The following is a 20878-nucleotide window of genomic DNA, read 5'->3' as shown; positions in this document are numbered from 1 at the left end:
CATTTTGAAACATGTATTTCAAAGTCATGTTGTATACATAAAGATTCATAACAATATTTCTTGGTGACTTTATCACTATGAAAAGTCTGCATTTTTGTTACTACTTTTCTACTGGAGTTCTCTTTTGTTTGATGTAAATAGCACCAAGCATTTGCTCTATCTTTTTCTATCTCTTTGTTTTCACTTCCTTTTTATTTTGTTTTATGTGTGTCTCTTACAAATAGCTGGAAGACATTTAGGCAGAGAGCCTATGTCTCGCAATAGATTTATCTCATTTATCATGATTACTGATAGGTTTGGACTTATTTTTTCCATCTTATTTTGATGTTTTCTATTTCCTGTGATTTCTGGTTGATTCTTCCTTGTGTTCCTTGTCTCTCATTGGATTGTTTACATTTTTGTTGCCATTATTGTCTTTTAATAATTTGGATGTTAAACATTTTATTTTTCTCATGGTTGCCCAGGAACCACTCAATGCCTATTCATCGTTCTTAGTTTTAGAATCTTGACTTTGTTTTTTTTTCATAGACTTGTAGCTAGAGGAAGCCATGTAACTCTATTCTGGGCAATGAAACATAAGTGGAAGTCACAGTGAAAACTTTTTAAAAGAAGCATATCCAACTGGGATGTCATGGTGAGCATTTACTCCTGACTTATTGTCTGACCCTTGAATGAAATTTTTGGTGATAGGGAAGCTTTGCACCATAAGGGCAAAAGTCATATTAAAGATGGAGGAGAAGGAATATAAAAGAAGCTTTTGTTCTTTTTGGGTTTTTTAAAATTTTTTTTTATAATTTTATTTATTTTTGAGAGAGAGACAGACAGAGTACAAACGAGAGGGTGAGAGAGAGGGGAGACACAGAATCCGAAGCAGCCTCCAGGTTCTGAGCTGTCAGCACAGAGCCCAATGTGGGGCTCGAACCCACCAACAATGAGGTCATGACCTGAGCTGAAGTCAGACACTTAACCAGCTGAGTCACCCAAGTGCCCCAAGAAGAGCTTTGTTCTGATCGATGCTGTTGGGCCAATGTGCCTTTAAGGGATTTCTTATTGCACTAAATAAACCTTTTATATACTTAAACCACACTTTTTCTAGTTTTCTCTCACTTGCAGCTGAATGCATATGGAAGACATTTATACACCTGCCCGACAGATTTAGCTGTTCCACTTACATTTATGTAACAATGTCTCTTTCATGTCCTTTTCAAAAGCACTTTGTCAGAAAGGCCTTCTCTGGGTCACCCAATTTAAAATTGCAAACCCCCACTATCACTAGCATCCCTGATCCCTTTTTCTATTCTGTGTTTCTTTTGTTCATAGCACCTATACCCTTTTTACATAGAATTAAACAATTTATTATATGTTATTATGTATTATTATATTTCTCCCCACACCTCCAAGAGGGTAGGGATTTTTATTTGTTTCATTCACTGATATATCTCTAGTGCTTATAATAGGTTATGCCATATAGTAGGTGCTCACTGAGTGTTTTGAGTGAATGAATGCCAAGTGTAGATTTGTATCCATGTCTTTCTCCCTAGCAGAATAAGAACCTTTACTATCTTTTGATTTCCTTTCCCTCCCCTCTTCCTCTCCCCACCCTCCACCCTTCTTATTCTGCTTATGTTCAGATCTCCTGGAATTTAATTCTGGATTGTTATGAACATTCTTGTCTTGCAGCCTGCTCATTTAGACCCGGCAATATGTTTTACAAATGTCTTTGCTCATCAAAGCTTCTTGTAGCTCTTATATTCATTTTCCTCTGTCAGAAATATACTGTTATTTATTTTTTTTTCACCAATCTGTGGATGGTAAATGTTTTGAGTCTTTGTATATCTAAAAATGTCTTTATTCATCCCCAAACTTCAGTGTGATACTGTGGCTAGATACAGAATTACAGGTTTAAAAAATTTCTTCAGAACTTTGAAGGTGTTGGAGGTATTCCCCCTTAGTGGTGAGGCTTTAAAAATGTGTCCTGATTACATTCTCATGTAGTAATTATTGTTGTTGTGTGTATGGTTTTATCCTAACTGACACTTAGTAAGCCCTTTCAGTGTGACTGATACATTCTTTTCACATGTCCTGTGGAGCCTCCTGTGCCAGGCACTGTGTTAAGCAATAAATGCGATAAGATGTGACAGAGGCCTCTTCCTGGAAGAACTAGCAGTGCAGTACATGAGTGAACAAGTCACCAGCTAGTGGCGATGTGCTGGACTGCCGGGCTGTGAAGTGGGAAGCACTCTACGTACGGAGGGTATTCCGAGAGCATGGAAGAGAACATGTTGTCAAGCTCGAGGGCACGTTTGTGCATGATGTGTGGCCCGGGCCTCAAGTGCCTTATGCCTGGGTCTCAGAAGACTGGAGTTTGAGCTTGGGTTGAGCAGAATACAATCCACACTGATTAGGTCTAATCACAAACTCTACTGATCATCAAAAAATACAGGGGAGCATCAGGGACAGAAGGTCCATCTGGCCAAGTATATCTTCCTGGTGTCTCCCCTCTGTTCCTCAACAGGACAAGTCCTGAGCAGTGGCAACTGTCAGCAGCATGTGGAGGCTCAGAAACCTCCCAGATGTGAAAAAGAGCCACCAAGAGGCTCTTAGACTTTTATCCCACATTCTCAACCCCCCAGGGAAAAGTCTCTGTCACTGCTCCAAGTCAGCATCTGCTGTCACATAAGGAGTATTATGCTAGCCAGCAGGCCATGCCTCCCAGCCCTGGGGATTGGAATCCATGTCCTGGAATTATTGTTGAGCCCTACTTATCCAATCTTTCTCTTTCATTGTGTAGCATGTGTGTTAGTAAACTTCTCTGTTTACACATGCACACATTTTCTCTTCAAGTTCTATCCTTGGGGCCTTTAGCAGACAGGCCTGGCCTATCAAATTAGCATGGTGGCCTCTCAATGTCTTTTTTCCACTTTGCATCTTCTCTGGTCACTAAAGGATTTCAGGGGCTAATCTCTCCTAAAAAGTGGCCCTCCATGGGCATATCGAGGTGTGCTAGGTTTCAGATGACTGGGTGGGCAGTTTGTTTTCCAACCCCTTTGTCCAGTGAGTTTTCCACTCTCTATGCTGACAGGTTCATGAGGATACATATCACATGCAGCAGGGCCTGCAGGAGCGAGTGAAAAACTGCAAGAGGATCAGGACTGACCAATGCTCGTTGTACCTTCAGAAGGTACAGGGCGAGCAGCTGGAGCAAAAGCTGAGGCAGGCAGAGGCCTGGTTACTGCGGCTGGGACAGTTGGCCCGCCTGGTGGACTACATGATTGGCCAGAACCTTGTGTCTATCATAGAGGAGGAGATAACCTCCTTCGTGGCCAATGTCCTGCAGGTAAGGGGGTGCACGGCATGTGTGGAGGTGGGGCAAGCAGTCAAAGCCAGGTGGCAGACAGCAGATACTGACATGTAGCCCCACGACCTCTCCTGACCTTTCTTGACAGGCCCCAAGGCAGAAACCCTTTCTCTCAGCACAACTGGTCTTTGACGATTGTGGCCAGCTGTCTCATGAGCCGTGTATTGAAAACATGATCCAGGTTCTCACTGGGGCCCTGCAGTCTGTCAAGGCCTCTGCCCTGAAGGTATTCTGGATTGGGCAGGGGGGCTGGTTGCAGGAATTCCCAATCCATATCCCCCGTGTAATCGGAAGCTCTCAGCCTGGTCTGAACTTAGTTCCCTGTTTTCTGTTTCTGCCCCCTCTACTTACCTTGGCATGAAGGTAATGGAATCTACAGACCTGAAGGCCCCCTGGGACTCCTTGTATTCTGAAGGTATTTAAGTAAGGAGACACAGGCAGGGGAGTAGGAAGGGTGGAAGGAGTGGGGAGAGTCACATGCACAGTGCAATGGCATGGCCACAGAGTCAGGCCTCAGGTGTGGATGGAGCAGCTATGCGGTGGGTGCTGCGCACAGGTGTTGGGGACAGGGTTAGAGAATGGGGGTGTGTCTTTGCTCACTCGTGCTTGTGCGCCTGTGTGTACATGCAGTTGAGTGGAATGAGAGGTGTGGGAAAGAATGCGAGTACATTGTCCTTCTTGTTCATTCAAACTCCGTGAGATTTTTCTCTAACATCATAATGGCATTTTGTTTACTGTTAAATTTGATTGCTGAGTTAATTTGTACATGAAGAACTCTGCTTATTCAATATTTGCTTTATTTCATACAACTTTTTTTCATTTCATGTAAGATAATCCATTAGTAGTGTTTAGCTATTATGGTTACCAATTACTACTGGCTTTCAGTCCTCAAACTTGTTAACCATCAGGGAGGAAATACATGTTCCATTTCCCTTATATCTAATACTACCCAGTTACAAATAAAACCATTACATGCATTCAGGCACATCTGACATGTAGGTACTCACCCCCCACTGCCTTGACTCAAGTAGTATGTTTTCAGTAGAATGATTTAAAGACATGAAGTTCATTTTAGGAAATAGATGACAAGAAAGTAGAAGGTTCACTGAAAGGAGCCCGTGTCTTTTACAAATCACACCAATTGGGGCACATTTGTTCTCAAGCGGATCTAGGTTAAATGGTAGAGACTATTGGTATTTGTTTTACATGGTACAATGGAAACAGATAGGGCTCTAGAACCAAACACGTTAGTTTATTAACCTGTAAAATGGGAATTTGGTATTTTTGTTAAAATACCTAACTTGCAGCATTAAAAGAGATGATATGTCTAGTATAGTGCTCAGCACATAGTGGTACGTGCTAAAGATAGTAACTTCTTACCATTATTAGTATTAAGGACTGAGATAAACCAGATATTTCACATTATTCTCTCATATTTTATACTAATTAGTATTTTGGTATGCTGTAATATTTTCCTTTGAATGGCAAAACAAACAAAAACCTTAACATTTTATTCTAAATTCTAATGAAAGGGAGAAGATTCACTTGCAATGTCTTGGGTTATCCCATCTATTTATTTATTTACTTACTTATTTGTTTATGAGAGAAAGAGACAGAGAGAGAGAATGCACACTGAAGGGGCAGAGGAAGAGACTCTTTCTTAAGCACACTCCACAGTCAGCGAGTAGCCCAATGCAGGGCTTGATCCCACAATCCTGAGGTTATGACCTGAGCCTAAATCAAGAGTCAGACTCTTAGCTGACTGAGGCACCCAGGTGCCACTCTCCCTTCTATATTTAAAAGATCACCATGGACTGGTTCATTTAGGGGTGAAGTCAAAATGGATGGATAAAAGGGATTTGTAGTACCTTTAAACTTTCTTACATATTTGAGATTTTTCAAAATCAACATTTTAAGGAAAAACAATATCAACATGGAAAACCAAGTAATATCATGGAGGAACTAGAACCAAAGTTCTGATTTAGGATTTTTCTTAAGTTCTTGATGAAAATTGGAGTAGTATTTAATAAAACTAAATACTGACCAGTTAAAACAGAATTAATGGTATTTAAGAAACATATCTATCTGACAAATCTGTTACTTAAGTAAGGCAAAATTTGTATGGCATTTTAGCCAAATTGCAATAATTTTGACAGCTCTTCGTATACATACAAATATGAAAAATCACCTCCTTTCAGTAGAAACTTACACACAACTAGAGTCTGACCCCTACAAGAAGACTTACTCTATTACTAATAAAATAGTTGCAACATATCTTGTAGTCTTAGGCTTCATTCTCCAACATTTTCCACAGAATCGTCTTAGAACTAGAGAACATTCTGCGACCAAAAAGAGATGGTCAATATTGTTATTTCATGTCCTTACAATCGTTTCAGGAATTTTGAGAAGTTTAAAACTAAGAAAATAAAATCAGATAATGATTTTTTCATCCGGCAGGTGTGAAGTTCAGGAACTTAAAGTTCTTATATTAACTTTGCCAAGATCAGTGTATCTTTTTGATATCTGTGTAAGATAAATCTGTTACACTGAGAAAGGACAAAGGATTGCTCCATTTTTATTATAAACGCTTTTCTGTATGTTTTGACTGGGGTGGTGTTGAGGTTTTAATAGAGAATGTAAACAGTTAAACTGTCATTACTATATATTTTGGCCAGAGGGTTGCATGTGGCAGGGAGGGTCTGTTGGGAGTGTGGCACATAACAGTATGACCAGCAAGAGGAATAATAGAGGTAAGCAGTATAACAGTGAGTAGATCAGAAATGGAAGAGAAGAGAGACTTTTTTTTCCAGTCACCCTGTAAGAAATTCTGAAGAGATGAAAAGTTGTATGTTTAATGAGAAGCTTTGGTGCTCTGTGGAAAATGTCTGAGTGACTCATTCACACGTATGAATGGCCTGTATCACATCATATTGCTTGAGCGCTCTCGTGGGTCTTGGTTACCTAAGTCACAGTTCTTCAACCTCATCTTGTATTTTGGAGCTCACAAAACAGAAAGTTACCAAATTCAAAGGCAGAAAAGATGTAGTAGCACCACACTTCACAGAAATGGAAACTGGAAAGTCAGGAAGAGAGCCCTGTCTCTCAAATTGCTGCCTATCCTTTTATCTCTACTTCTCTCTGTGCTTCTTCTCAGTTCCCCTGATTCTCTCCTAAAACTAGCTGGCTCTGCTTCCTTTGAACTTTCTGCTCCCTTATAACTATTGCTTCCAAATGAACTATTGGGCGTTCTGTGGTGCCAACCCCATCCTTGACTCTAGATGATCTGTCAGTTAAATTTTCCTGTATGTGTGACTGATATATTTCAAATTGTCAAGAGAACGAATATGATTGATTTAGCCTACCCTGTAGAGAGAACCATGTATCCATACAGTGTGGCAAGGGGCATGGATCATGGTACAAACTAGTTGGTTTTAGCTACAGGTAATAGCAGATCCTCTTAGAAGGGTGTGTATGGTGGAGGAGGCTTGTATTGGCTATAAACATACTTTCTGTAGGCCTAAATGTGCAAGTTGGATGTGGAAAACATGTTTCTAACTCAGAGCTAAGTAAGCAAAAAGAATTTATTGGCTCCCATAACTAAGAAATACATGGATGCACATGGATTCAGGCTGAGCTGAATTCAACACCCAGGCAATGTCTGAGGCATTATTTCTTTCTTAGTCTTTTGACTTTGCTTATGTGTTAGAATTTTGAGTCACTGAGGATACTTTCAGCTGGACGTAACTGAAGACCTGAGAGCAGCCTAACAGTGAAAACAGTTATCTCACAAAACGAGAAGTCTTGGTTTCATTTTTGAGCCTCCAAGAAGCCTTCGAGAAGGCTCAAAAATGTCGTCAAGTATCAGGCTCTTCACATCCGTCCCCTACTTCTTTCTGGGTTTAGCTATAGGTGAGGGCAGATCCTCTTAGACGGGTGTGTGTGGTAGGGGAGGCTGTAATAAAAGTTTTTTCAGGGCACCGGGGTGGCTCAGTCTATTGAGCATCTGACTTCTTGATTTTGGCTCAGGTCATGATCTCACAGTTTCGTGAGTTTGATCCCTTTGTCAGGCTCTGCTGGTGGGCAGGATAGAGCTTCCTTGGGATTCTCTCTCTCTCTCTCTCTCTCTCTCTGCCCCTGCCCCACTTGTGCTGTCTCTGTCTCTCTCAAATAAATAGATTAAACTTAAAAAAATTTTTTTTCATCCTTCGGCTTATTGTCTTGTAATTGCAAGACAAGCTCCAGCTCCAACCATCCTGTTCTTAAGCAAAATCAGGGGGAAGGGGAACGAACACTGGAGGGAGAGCTCTTTCTGCCCAACTCACATTTTAAAAAATATTTTTAAAGGTTTTATTTTTATTATTTTTTAAAAAAATTTACTGTCAAGTTAGCTAACATACAGTGTATACAGTGTGCTCTTGGTTTCTGGGGTAGATTCCCATGATTCATCGCTTCCATACAACACCCAGTGCTCATCCCAACAAGTGCTGTCCTCCATATCCGTCACCCATTTCCCTGCCCCCCGCCCCTTCCCATCAACCCTCAGTTTGTTTTCTGTATTTAAAAGTCTCTTATGGTTTTTCTCCCTGTTTGAAACTATTTTTTTTTCTGACTCTCACATATAATCAGGAAAGGAAATATTTTCCAGAAACTCCCCAAAAGACTCACATTTACATCTCATTGTAAAAATCTAGGTCATGTGGCTACCTCCAGCAGCAAGAAGGGCTGGGAAGTCAAATGGCTAACATTTCTAATTTCTCATGAAAGATGGGCTCTATCGCCACAAAAGAAGGAAGAAGGGAATAGCTCTTGGGTAGTCAGCCAACATGCCTTCCAAGGTTCCAGTCTTCCATTCTCAAAATCTGGCAACCAAGAGAATTACTAGCATTCTCCGCAGCACCATTTCATACTATATTCTTTCCCTTCTAGTAATTGATATTTAATAAAACCTCATTTAATTTCAGTTCTACAAGAAACAATATATTTAAGCAGTCTGTGTTGATCAGTCAGTAATTTTGTCTGAAGCTAATTCTCTTTAGATTCCCCAGGAAGGGCTTGTGGAGGCAAAATTTTATTTCCCCTTTTGTCTGGATACCCAAAACATTTTTTCCTTGAAATTCAGTAATTTTAGTAGAGTATGTCTTGTTATTGAACATTCTGAGGCAGTATTCTCAGGGATGCTCTTGTATGCTCTTTCAAAATGTAGTTTTACATCTTTTTTATTTCAGGAAAGTTTTCTTAAAGTTTTCAGTATTGATCTCTTCCCTTGCTTTAGATTTTTCTTTAGGGCTCCTGTTACATGTATTTTAGATCCTTATCATCTATCCCAAATATTTGTCTCTTTATCTTGAAATTTAAAGAAAAAATCCCTATTTCCTTTTTTTAAATAGTTCTCCTTTTTTGTGCTTTATCTCTCTTAAGGCATTACCTGTTAAGTTTATTTGCTCTCAAATTCCTTTTTAGTTAAGTTTACATTCTGAGATGATTTTCCCTTTATTGCTAATTCTTCCCTGAGTTCTATCAAATGATTTCTGAATTTTTCTAATTCTGATATGTGTTGTTCTTTCATGGCTTATATAACTTTGCTAGTGTCTTTTACCTTGTTTTGCAATGGGCTTGTTTTACTGTTTCTTGACATGTTTCCATTGTCTTTAAAGATATTATTCTGTCCTGATTTTTTCTTTTCTTAAAAGGTTTTGTATGAGTTTGATGTTGATACTTTTCTGTTGCTCACCTTTGAAAAAATGGTTTTTCTGAACTTTTAGGAAAAGGCGAAGTTCAAAATGGCTTTCTAAACCTCTCGGTTTCCTTTCCTATTGTTTTTCTGTACTGTTCAAAAACTAGTGGCCAGCATTCTGAGACTTCCTGGTTCCTGTTTTGCTTGCTCATTTTGTCTGGATCTTTTCTCTTCTTCTTCTTTATTGCTTCCACTCTGCTCAGTTTTAATTCCACCCCCAGCACTTTCTCCTTCTTGTCAAGCTTGGTCCCAGAAGGGAGCCCTGGCCAGTTGGTTTCAGGATTTTGTCGGGCTTAGGCAGCTTCAGTTCCTATAGACTTCATTGCTTTTGGAGTGAGCAAAATCCCTCCACTTTGACCCCCTGTTCTGAGATTGCCCCTCTGCTCCCCAGGGGATGCCTTTGGGCTGTATTGGAGTTTTCCTAGTCTCAGATATGTCGGTTGTGTTATTGTTCCCCTCTGCTTCCTTCCCTACAAATGATGATGCCATGTAACTCTTGAGACTATAGGTACTTTGTCTCCACCCACTTTTAATTTGGTGTCTGTAAGGATCTCTTAGTCCCATTTTCATTAAAATGTTATCATTGGGCTTGGGGTTTTAGTGTCTAATTGGCCTGTCACTTTTATGTCCTTTTATGTGGGAATTTGGGAGAGATTTCAAAACTGTGCTGGCACTTACACCATTTTTCCAGAATCCCTCCTGGCAGCATTTAAAGGGTCATTCTTGATGTTATGTGGGGCGGAGACTATAAGGTGTTTGAGGCAAGGGCCCAAAGCAGGGAGATGAGTTAGAAGGACACTGCAATAATGCCCTTCTAACTGAAGATCTGATGGTCACACGGGCTGGGGCAGGTAGTGGTAGTGGTGATGAGAGTTGGTTGGATTTTTTATATATTTTGAATGTAGAGTCAATGGGATTTTATGATGGCTGAGTGTGTTGTTTGTGAGGTAATAGTGAAAGATAATTCAAGTTTTTGACTGGAACAATGGGAAGGATGGAATTCCCATTTACTGAAGTTGGAAGACTACAGGAAGAATAGTTTGGGGTCAGGGAGAAGTCAGAGATCATTTCTGAGGTACATGTCAAACATCCAAGTAGAGATGTGATTGTTTAATTGGGATTGGGATTCAGGGAGAGGTCTGAGCTAGACATAAATTTGACAGCAAATGGATGGTACATAAAACCATAAAACTGGATGAGTTCTCCTAGAAAGTACAGATGGAGAAGAGAAGAGATACAAGGACTGAGACTTGTTGTGTGGGGGGAGCACTGGGCACTATATGTTTAGGTGTTGGTACTATGCATCAAATTTCTGAACATTCCAGTGCTTGCCCCCCCACACCTTTTTTCTTTAAGTTTATTTATTTATTTGGAGAGAGACAGAGACAGTGCAACCAGGGGAGGGGCAGGAGGGAGGGGACAGAGAACACGAAGCAGGCTCTGTGCTGACAGCAGAGAGCCCAAAGTGGGCCTCCAACTCATGAATCATGAGATCATGACTTAAGCTGAAGTGGGATGCTTAACTGACTGAGTCACCCAGGCACCCTCCCCCCACCTTTTTGCACAAAGTTTTAACAAATACTGAAATTGGCAATTAGCCAGTTTCTAAGAAGTTAAAGGAGAAGCCAGGCTCAAAGATGTTCCTTAAGACATACTGAGGACTGGCATGTTCAACATCTTTGCCGCCTCTTCCTCTGTTCCGCAGAGGCTGGAGTTCTACAAACTACATTGCTGAGATCTCCTTGCAGCTAGGTGTTATATGTGCTTTAGATCTACAGGAGATTTCAGTTCAGAACTAAAGTAAGAGGGAGAGAGAGGCAATACATATTTCATCCATTCTGCTGGAGATCATAACAGAGGTAGTGTGCTTTTGTAGCTGGTGGTATGGCTGTGACATCCCAATTTGCCAGGCAGCACAGAGCCATAGATGCTCAGCCTAGAGTGTTTTTGGTTTTCCAGCCCTTCCAACTATTTGCAACTCATTTAATATCCCATCACAATTCCCTTACTGCTTATACTAACAAAATTCTGTTTTCTGAACCTGAGTAACTAATAAATTCTCTCAGTGGGTCAGTGTTTGTGATACAGATGTATGTGTAAACTCACTCAGGAGCAGGGAGTGTGTATGTGTGTGTGTTTGCATGCATGTGCATGCCTGTGTGTGTGTAATGCACACACTCAGGTAGAGAGAGAGGTTGTGTGGAGGCCCTGCAGGGCGCTCATGGACAATTATGGCATGTGTCTCACTAGAAGAAGATGAAGAGGAGGACTCAAACAAGGAATTCATGATGCCCAAGCTCCAGGGCCAGCCCAGCGACGCTGTGAACATCTTTTGTGGCCCAAACATAGGATTGGTGTTGCCCTGGAAGTCTCGCACAGCTACTGAAGCCCTGGAGGTCCGTGGGTACCGGTTGCGGGGTCAGTACTTGCCCCCCAATCATAAACAGCTGCAAGAGGACCTGGACAATAACCCTCGAATCCTGCAGGCACTGACCTTGCAACAGGCCTTGCTGGAGGTGAGAACAGAGGTTTAAGGAGTGGGGTGATACCCACTTATGCCTATCATAGCTATCCACCTCTGCCCTAAGCACCTTGTCTGTACCTAGGGCATGCTGCGGGAGGTGAAGGAATTCTGCAAGGAACATCACTGGATGACAGGCATTCATGAGTTCCTGCAAGCCTGGGGGCCTCAGAAACTGGAGTCCATGAGAGGTTGTCCCATCAAAGACTACATAATGCTGGTGAGCCACGTGAGCATGTGGCAGACCCGTGTCTCCAATGTGCCTAAGAAGTTGATCACAAAAGGCAGATTGCTGCTGCTGAGCTGCCATCACATACAGGCGGAGATGGGTGAGTGCTGCTTATCCTTTTTCCTTTCTTTGCACCTTCCTTATCTGTCTGCATGGCCCTCCTTGGGCCTGGAATGTCCTTCAAGGACTTTTGGTGAAAGTCCCTCATTGGCCCTCTAGAGCCTCCCAAAGTCCCAGGTACCAGCCCCTTCCCTTTGCAAGTAAAGGTGTGATCATTACAGAGGATAGCCTCTTATCTTTTTTGGCTCTCCTCATTCCCCATACTCTTTAGGAATCAGTGTTTCTGTCACCTGACACTTTCTGTTTTTCGGGCGTGGAAGTAGTTCAAACCAAATGTGAGTGGGAAAAATCTTAGCCTACTCCTTAAGCTAGTGAGCTCGGCTTCTTTGCAGATATTCTCAGGAATCAAGAGTGCCCCTCCCCACATGCAGCAGAGTCAAAATTGACACGATAATTTGCATGTACAAAATGTTCCTCTCCTTAACCGATGTCCTCTTACTCCGTAGTCCTAACTTCTGTAGATGGCAAAAGAATGTATTCCAACTTAAAGTGAAAGCATTTTTCATTTAAAGTGGCACTTTTGGTCTAATTCAGTCTATTTTGGGTATTTGGTCACTTCAGAATTTGTATTATAGTTCTGGGTTGTTTTTATTCTCAACTGTCCTCTGCTCTTCTTCTTCCCCAAGATGGCATCTGGCATTGGAGAGGGTTGCTGAGCTATGTACTCTTCTTTGCCAGCTTCTGTTGACCCTCACTGAGGTGTGATACATCCCTGCCTGGTCTCTGCCCTCCTTCTGACATTGCTGCTTCTGATGCAGCAGTGGCCTGAGCTGGTGTAACTATGTGTGTTCTCTTGGCTACTAGGAGCCCAGAATGTCTACCTTTGCTAACTCAGCCCTGCATTAGATCCTGCTGCCTTGGCAGATCCATGGGACTTTAGTCAACCCTTCACTCAGTCTTCATCTTAGGCTGGCTACCTCCATAGCTTCTGCTTCAGGGTCCCTCACTCCTCTACACTGGAACCCATCCAGGCCCACTGGTTATTAACTCTTCATTATCTTCTGTGTCTTCTGCCATTTGGAAGTTGTGGGGGAACTTGGGAGTGTTGTATTGGCGTTCTTTCTGCTGCAACACATCACACTGTGATTTCTACCCTGCTATGGGTATCTCATGTTAGCATGTGGGCAGTATGAAAGGTGGTATCTTCCCAAAGTTCCACATGGAAGGTGGAGCTGAAGCCCATTCTATAATCTGTTTCCTCCTCAACAGTTTCCCTCTTGCCTCTATCTACCCCCACTACATCAAGGCCCAGTTGTTGGTCTCTCTGGGTCACTGAGAAATCTGGTTTAAAACCTAGTTTTGGTCCTCTTTTTTCCCCCTCTCCCTTCCAATGGGAAGGATGTCTCATGCTATTGTTTACTAGCTAAAGCGCCTCTGCCTAGAAAGCGGTCTTAGAAAGCTCACAGTGGGGTAGATTGGGAAGCCATTGATACTTCTAGGAAACAGAAAGGTGGTTCCATTTTCTAACCTAGTTCCCAATAACCAATAGGGTCTGCTTCCTGCAGAGAGCAGATTCTATCAGACCTGTGGTCTCCAGGGCTGGGGACCTGGGGTGGCTCTGAGAGAGCCTTCTTGAAAGTGCTTGCCTGCCTCACCCTCCTTGTCTTTACATTTCAACAAATGAAAGTGCATGCAGAATTATGTATCTTTTGGGCCACAAACTCCCCACTTTGCCCTCCCGCAATCCCACCTAATGTATAGGGAATTCAGGCTGGCATGGGAGGAACAGGGAGGGCCTGGGGTTAGCCTACTTTCTTTCTGACCTTGGCTTTGCCTCACTATTGTTCAGGAAGTCTCTGTTCTTTCTGGTTTGTTAGATTCTTAGTCCTTAGACCAAGATCAGCTCGCCTCTTCAAGAAGAACACATGGAGAGAGAAAAACATGGGGCTCAGAATCCTGGCTCTGATTTTCACTGATTTGTGTGACCTCAGATCACTGAGCTTCAGTTCATTTATTTGTAACATGGGCATGATAATGCAGTCACCCACAGGGTTATGATAAGGAAGAGTAAAGGAGATTTTTTTTGCAGTGTTTCTGGCATTGAATAAAACACGCAGTAAGTGCTTAATATTTTCATTTAACCTTATCCTCTTCTGTCTGCTCTCATCCTTCTTGTGATCTAATTTTGTCTACTTGTCCTCCAGCTCTGTTCTTCTTCTGCCCTAAACTGTGAATGACATAATTATTCACTCTTATAGGTTAGTGTTCATCCTTTATTCTTCCCTCTCCATAACTCCACCACATCCAACTTGTCACCAAATCTCTTCCATTCTTCTGCCTCCCAAGTGTCTCTCAAATCCATTTTCTCATCCATCTCCAACTTCTAACCCCCAACAGCCCTGGTATTTTCAGTCTATTGCTGATTTACACCATACGATGTCGCTGTTGAGCTCCTTTTTTGCCATCACCTGCCTGATGCTGCTGGTCTAAAAAGCAGCACAATTGCAACTGCCTAGCTACTGTCTGAGGCCTCAGGGATAGTCTGAAAAGGGAGGAGTTCTCTTCCTTGCATTCTGTTCAACCTTGCATGCCCCTCCGTGGCTTCCCTCTCTCTCGGTTTTCTCTGAGATATACCACCACCAGCTCTTGGTATTGAGTCCATTGGTTACTTCCATCAAGGCTCCAGTTGGGTCATACCCAGTGTGTCTCCATTATCTGTCTCTGGAACTCACCACCTCACTTTCTAGTTGCAGAGATGCTCATAGAGGATAAAGCAGTTTATTTTCACCCTTCCAAATATAAAATAGAACAGAATGGTGCCAGGCTGCCTCAGTTTGAATCTTTGCCCTGCAAATGTGTGATACATTTTTTAAGTTTTTATTTAAATTCCAGGTAGTTAACATACAGCATAATATTAGTTTCAGGTGTACAATATAGCAATTCAGCACTTCCATACATCACCTGTGCTCATCCCACGTGCACTTCTTAATCCCCAGCACCTGTTTAACCAATCCCCTTACCCACCTCCCTTCTGGCAACCATCAGTTTCTTCTGTTAACTATAATAGATAGTTAAGAGTTTGTTTCTTCGTTTGCTTCTTTCTCTTTTTATTTTTCCCTTTGCTCATTAGTTTCTTAAGTTCCATAGGAGTGAAAACATATTGTATTTGTCTGTCTCCGACTTATTTTACTTAGCATAATACTGTCTAGCTTGATCCATATTGTTGCAAATAACAAGATTTCCTTGTTCCTTTTATGGCTGAATAATATATGATATGATACAATTTACATAATTTAACTTATATAATATATAACATAATAATATTTTATTATATACACACACACACACCACATCTTCTTTGTCTGTTCATCAACGGATGGATACTTGGACTGCTTCCATAATTTGGCTATTGTAGATAATGCTGCTGTAAACACTGGGATGCATGTATCCCTTTGAATTAGTGTTTTTGTATATTTTGAGTAAATGCTCAGTAGTATGATTGCTGGATCATAGGGTAGTTCTATTTTTCACTTTTTGAAGAACCTCCTTACTGTTTTCCACAGTGGCTCAACAGTTTGCCTTCCTACCAACATTGTAGTTGTTCCCCTTTCTCCACATCCTCACCAAGGCTTGTTGTCTCTTGTGTTGTTGATTTTAGCCATTCTGACAGATGTGAAGTCATACCTCATTATAGTTCTGATTTGCATTTCACTGATGATGAGTGATGTTGAGCATCTTCTTATGTGCCTGTTGGCCATCTGAATGCCTTTCTTTTGAAAAATCTCCATATCTTCTGCTTGTTTCTTAATTGGATTATTCATTTTTGGAGTGTTGTGTTTTACACGTTCTTTATATATTTATATATATTTATCAGATATGTCATTTGCAAATATCATCTCCATGTCTTTTTAAGGTTTTATTTATTTTTGAGAGCAAGAGAGACAGCTTGAGCGGGGGAGGGTCAGAGAGAGAGGGAGACACAGAATCTGAAGCAGGCTCCAGGCTCCTAGCTAGCTGTCAGCACAGAGCCCGACGCGGGGCTCGAACCCATGAACCGTGAGATTATGATCTGAGCCAAAGCCGGACACTCAAGCAACTGAGCCACCTAGGCGCCCCTGTCATCTCCATTTTGTAAGATGCCTTTTACCTTTGTTGATTGTTTTCCTTTGCTATGCAGAAGCTTTTTGTTTTCATGAAGTCCCAATAGTTTATTTTTGCTTTTGTTTCTCTTGCCTCAGGAGACATATCTAGGAAGAAGTTGCTATGGCTGATGTCAGAGAGGCTACTGCCTGTATTCTCTTCTAGGATTTTTATGGTTTCAGGTCTCACGTGTAGGTCTTTAATTCATTTTGAATTCATTTTTCTTTATAGTATAAGAATGTAGTCTAGTTTCACTTTTTTCCATGTAGCTGTCCAGTTTTCCCACACTACTTGTTGAAGAGACAATCTTTTCCCCATTGGATATTCTTTCCTGCTTTCTTGCAGATTAATTGACCATATAGCGGTGGATTCACTTCTGGGTTTTCTATAATATTCCATTGATCTATGTGTCTATTTTTATGCCAGTACCATACTGCTTTGATTACTACAGCGTTGTAATGTAACTTGAAGTCTGGAATTATGATGCCTCCAGCTTTGCTTTTCTTTTTCAAAATTGCCTTAGCTATTCTGGATCTTTTGTGTTTCCATATGAATTTGAGGATTGTTTATTCTAGCTCTGTGAAAGATGCTATTGGTATTTTGATAGGGATTGCATTAAATGTGTAGATTGCTTTGGGCAGTATAGTAGTATACCCTTTTAACAGTATTTGTTCTTCCAATCTACAAGAATGGAATGTCTTTCCATTTCTTTGTGTCATCTTCAGTTCCTTTCATCAGTGTTTTATAGTTTTCAGAGTACAGATCTTTCACCTCTTTGGTTAAGTCTATTCCTAGGTATGTTATTGTTTTCAGTGCAGTTGTAAATGGAATTGATTCCTTAACTTCTTTTTCTGTTGTTTCATTATTGATGTATAGAAATGCAATAGATTTCTGTATGTCGATTTTGTATCCTGTGACTTTACTGAATTTGTTGTCAGTTCTAGCAGTTTTTTGGGGGGTCTTTTGGGTTTTCTTTTTAAATTTTTTTAAAAGTTTATATATTTTGAGAGAGAGAGAGAGCACACATGCGCACGTGCAAGTGGGGGAGGGGCAGGAGAAAGGGAGAGAGATTGAATTCCAAGCAGTCTCCACACTATGAGTGCAGAGCTCAGTGTTGGGGGAGGGAGGACTTTAAACTCAGGAGCCATGAGATCATAACCTGAGCCAAAATCAAGTGTCAAAATTGAGTTTGGATGCTCAGCCAACTGAGCCACCCAAGTGCCCCTTAGGTTTTGTATATACGGTATCGTGTCATCTACAAATAGTGAAACTTTTACTTCTTCCTTGGCTATTTGGATGCCTTCCTACTTTTTTTTTTGTTGTTGTTGTGCCAGGACTTCTAGTACTATGTTGAATAAAAATGTTGAGAATGGACATCCCTATCTTGTTCCTGACTGTAGTGGAAAACACTCACTTTCTCCCCCATTTAGGATGATATTAGCTGTCAGTTTTTCATATATTGCCTTTATTATATTGAGGTATGTTCCCTCTAAGCCTGCTTTGTTAAGGACTTTATCATGAATGGATGTTATACTTTGTCAAATACTTCTTCTGCATCTGATGAAATGATCATATGGTTCTCTTCTTTTATTAATGTGATGTATCACATTGATTGATCTGTGAATATTGAACCACCTTTGCAACCAGGAATAAATCCCACTTGATTGAGGTGAATGTTTTCTTTTTAATGAATTGTTGTATTTGGTTTAATAGTATTTTATTGAGAATGTTTGCACATGTGATCATCAGGGATATTGACCTGCAGTTCTCTTTTTTAGTGGTGTCTTAATCTGGTTTGGTGTCAGAGTAATATTGGCCTCATAGAATGAATTTAGAAGTTTTTCTTCCTTTTCTATTTTTTGGAATAGTTTGAGAAGAATAGGTATTAACTCTAATTTAAATATTTGGTAGAATTTGCCTATGAAGCCATCTGTTCCTGGACTTTGGCTGACATTGTGTGATATTAATAAAGCTATTTAACTTGAGGCTCAGTTTGCTTATCTATAAAACAGGGACAATAATAGTATCAACCTCAAAGGGTTTTGTGAGGATTGAAAGGATTAATGTAGGCAAAGTAGATGACATTGTATATGGCATGTAGTAAGCAAGCATTCTATACTGTATTTTGTGGTATACTGCATATCATATTTCTATATTGTATTTTGCGGTCCTGGGCATATTTTAGCATCTCTGTATTTAAGAGGTGTATTATGATGGATGGCATGTCAGAGTTTAGATGGCATTGATTTTTTCTTTTTGCATGGTATATAAAATAATGATGCTTCTTATAATAAGTGGTATTTTAGTGGTGTTAGTGATTTGGTGAGGCATCATACTTGTGTTATTCCTGCCCTTGGAAGAGTGGAGTTGCACAGATCACCAATGTCAGCCTCCAATATTACCTTTTAATTAAGCCCCATGTCCACCTGACAGCTTCTTTTTTTTTTTATCTTTAAAAACAAAAACAGATTAAACATTTTTTTTACATTTTATTGTCAAGTTGGTTTCCATATAACACTCAGTGCTCTTCCCCACAAGTGCCCTCCTCCATGACCATCACCCCCTTTCCCCTCACCCACTCCCCCCTCAGCCCTCAGTTTGTTCTCAGTATTCAAGAGTCTCTCATGGGTTGCCTCCCTTCCTCTCCCTAACTCTTTTTCCCCTTTCCCCTCCCCCACGGTCCTCTGTTAAGTTTCTCCTGTTTCACATATGAGTGAAAATATATGGTATCTGTCCTTCTCTGCCTGACTGTTTTCACTTAGCATGACACCCTCAAGTTCCATCCACGTTGCTACAAATGGCCAGATTTCATTCTTTCTCATTGCCATGTAGCACTCCATTGTATATATAAATCACATCTTCTTGATCCATTCATCAGGTGATGGACATTTAGGCTCTTTCCATGATTTGACTATTACTAAAAGTGCTGCTGTGAACATTGGGGTACATGTGTCCCTATGCATCAGCACTTCTGTATCCCTGGGGTAAATCCCCAGAAGTGCTATTGCTGGGTCATAGGGGAGTTCTATCGATAGTTTTGTGAGTAACCTCCACACTGTTTTCCCGAGCAGCTGCACCAGTTTACATTCCCACCAACAATGTAGGAGGGTGCCCGTTTCTCCACATCCTCGCCAGCATCTATAGTCTTTTGAATTTGTTCATTTTAGCCACTCTGACTGGTGTGAGGTGATATCTCAGCGTGGTTTTGATTTGAATTTCCCTGATGATGAGTGACGCTGAGCACCATTTCATGTGCCTGTTGGCCATCTGGATGTCCTCCCTGGAGAAGTGTCTATTCATGCCTTCTGCCCATTTCTTCACTGGATTATTCATTTTTCAGGTGTGGAGTTTGGTGAGTTCCTTATAGATTTTGGATACTAGCCCTTTATCTGATGTGTCATTTGTAACTATCTTTTCCCATTCTATCGGTTGCCTATTAGTTTTGTTTCCTTTGCGGTACAGAAGCTTTTTATCTTGATGAGGTCCCAATAGTTTATTTTGGTTCTTGATTCCCTTGCCTTTGGGGATGTGTCAGGTAGGAAATTGCTGCGATTGAGGTCAAGGAGGCTTTTTCCTGCTTTTTCCTCTAGGGTTTTCTTGGTTTCCTGTCTCACTTTCAAGTCCTGTCACATCCAGGTGCCATTTTGAGTTTATTTTTGTGTATGGTGTAAGAGAGTGGTCTGGTTTCATTCTTCTGCATGTTGCTGTGTCCAGTTCTCCCAGCACCACCTGCTAAAGAGGCTGTCTTTTTTCGATTGGATACTCTTTTCTGCTTTGTCAGAGATTAATTGACCGTACATTTGTGGGTCCAGTTCTAGGCTCTCTATTCTATTCCATTGGTCCATATGTCTGTTCTTATGCCAATACCATACTGTCTTGATAATGACAGCTTTGTAGTAGAAGCTAAAGTCTGGGATTGTGATGCCTCCAGCTATGGTTTTCTTCTTCAATATTACTTTGGCTATTCGGAGTCTTTTGTGGTTCCATACAAATTTTAGGATGGTTTGTTCTAGCTTTGAGAAGAATGCTGGTGCAATTTTGATTGGGAATGTGTAGATTGCTTTATTCTTCTGATCCATGAGCATGGAATGTTTTTCCATTTCTTTGTGTCTTCTTCAATTTCTTTCATAAGTTTTCTATAGTTTTCATTGTACAGGTCTTTTACATCTTTGGTGGAGTTTATTCCTGGGTATTTTATGGGTTTTTGTGCAATTGTGAATGGGATCAGTTTCTTGATTTCTCTTTCTGTTGCTTCATTTTTGGTGTATAAAAATGCAACCGATTTCTGTACGTTGATTTTGTAACCTGCAACTTTGCTGAATTCATGGATCAGTTATAGTAGGTTTCTGGTGGATTTGGTTGGGTGTTCCATGTAGAGTATCATGTCATCTGCGAAAAGTGAAACTTTAACTTCTTTGCCAATTCAGATGCCTTTTATTTCCTTTTGTTGTCTGATTGCGGATGCTAGGACTTCCAGCACTATTTTAAACAACAGTAGTAAGAGTGGACATCCTTGTCTGTTCCTGATCTCAGGGGGAAAGCTCTCAGTTTTTTCCCATTGAGGATGATATTAGCTGTGGGCTTTTTATAAATTGCTTTTATAATGTTTAAGTAAGTTCCTTCTATCCCGACTTTCCCGAGGGTTTTTATTAAGAAAGGATGCTGTATTTTGTCAAATGCTTTTTCTGCATCTATCGACAGGATCATATGGCTTTTATCTTTTCTTTTGTTAACGTGATGTATCACGTTGATGGATTTGTAAATATTGAACCAGCCCTGTAACCCAGGAATGAATCCCACTTGATCATGATGGATAATTCTTTTTATGTGCTGTTG

The 20878-nt window shown here is 40.8% G+C and overlaps 1 protein-coding gene across 1 annotated transcript in view; it reads left to right on the top strand.

Annotated features, from left to right (window-relative positions):
- Positions 1 to 20878, top strand: part of DNHD1 (dynein heavy chain domain 1) — an 84993-nt gene that overhangs the window by 19323 nt on the left and 44792 nt on the right. Inside the window, exons 10-14 of the mRNA XM_029914943.1 lie at positions 3083 to 3337; positions 3447 to 3584; positions 3722 to 3773; positions 11343 to 11608; positions 11699 to 11942. Of these exons, the coding sequence (XP_029770803.1) occupies positions 3083 to 3337; positions 3447 to 3584; positions 3722 to 3773; positions 11343 to 11608; positions 11699 to 11942 (955 nt within the window). The remainder of the gene's footprint in view (positions 1 to 3082; positions 3338 to 3446; positions 3585 to 3721; positions 3774 to 11342; positions 11609 to 11698; positions 11943 to 20878) is intronic.

Source organism: Suricata suricatta, chromosome 11 (assembly GCF_006229205.1).
Source record: "Suricata suricatta isolate VVHF042 chromosome 11, meerkat_22Aug2017_6uvM2_HiC, whole genome shotgun sequence".
Classification (NCBI taxonomy): Eukaryota; Metazoa; Chordata; class Mammalia; order Carnivora; family Herpestidae; genus Suricata; species Suricata suricatta.
Note: the sequence above shows the minus strand (reverse complement) of the source record. Positions and strands in the feature narration are given on the sequence as shown.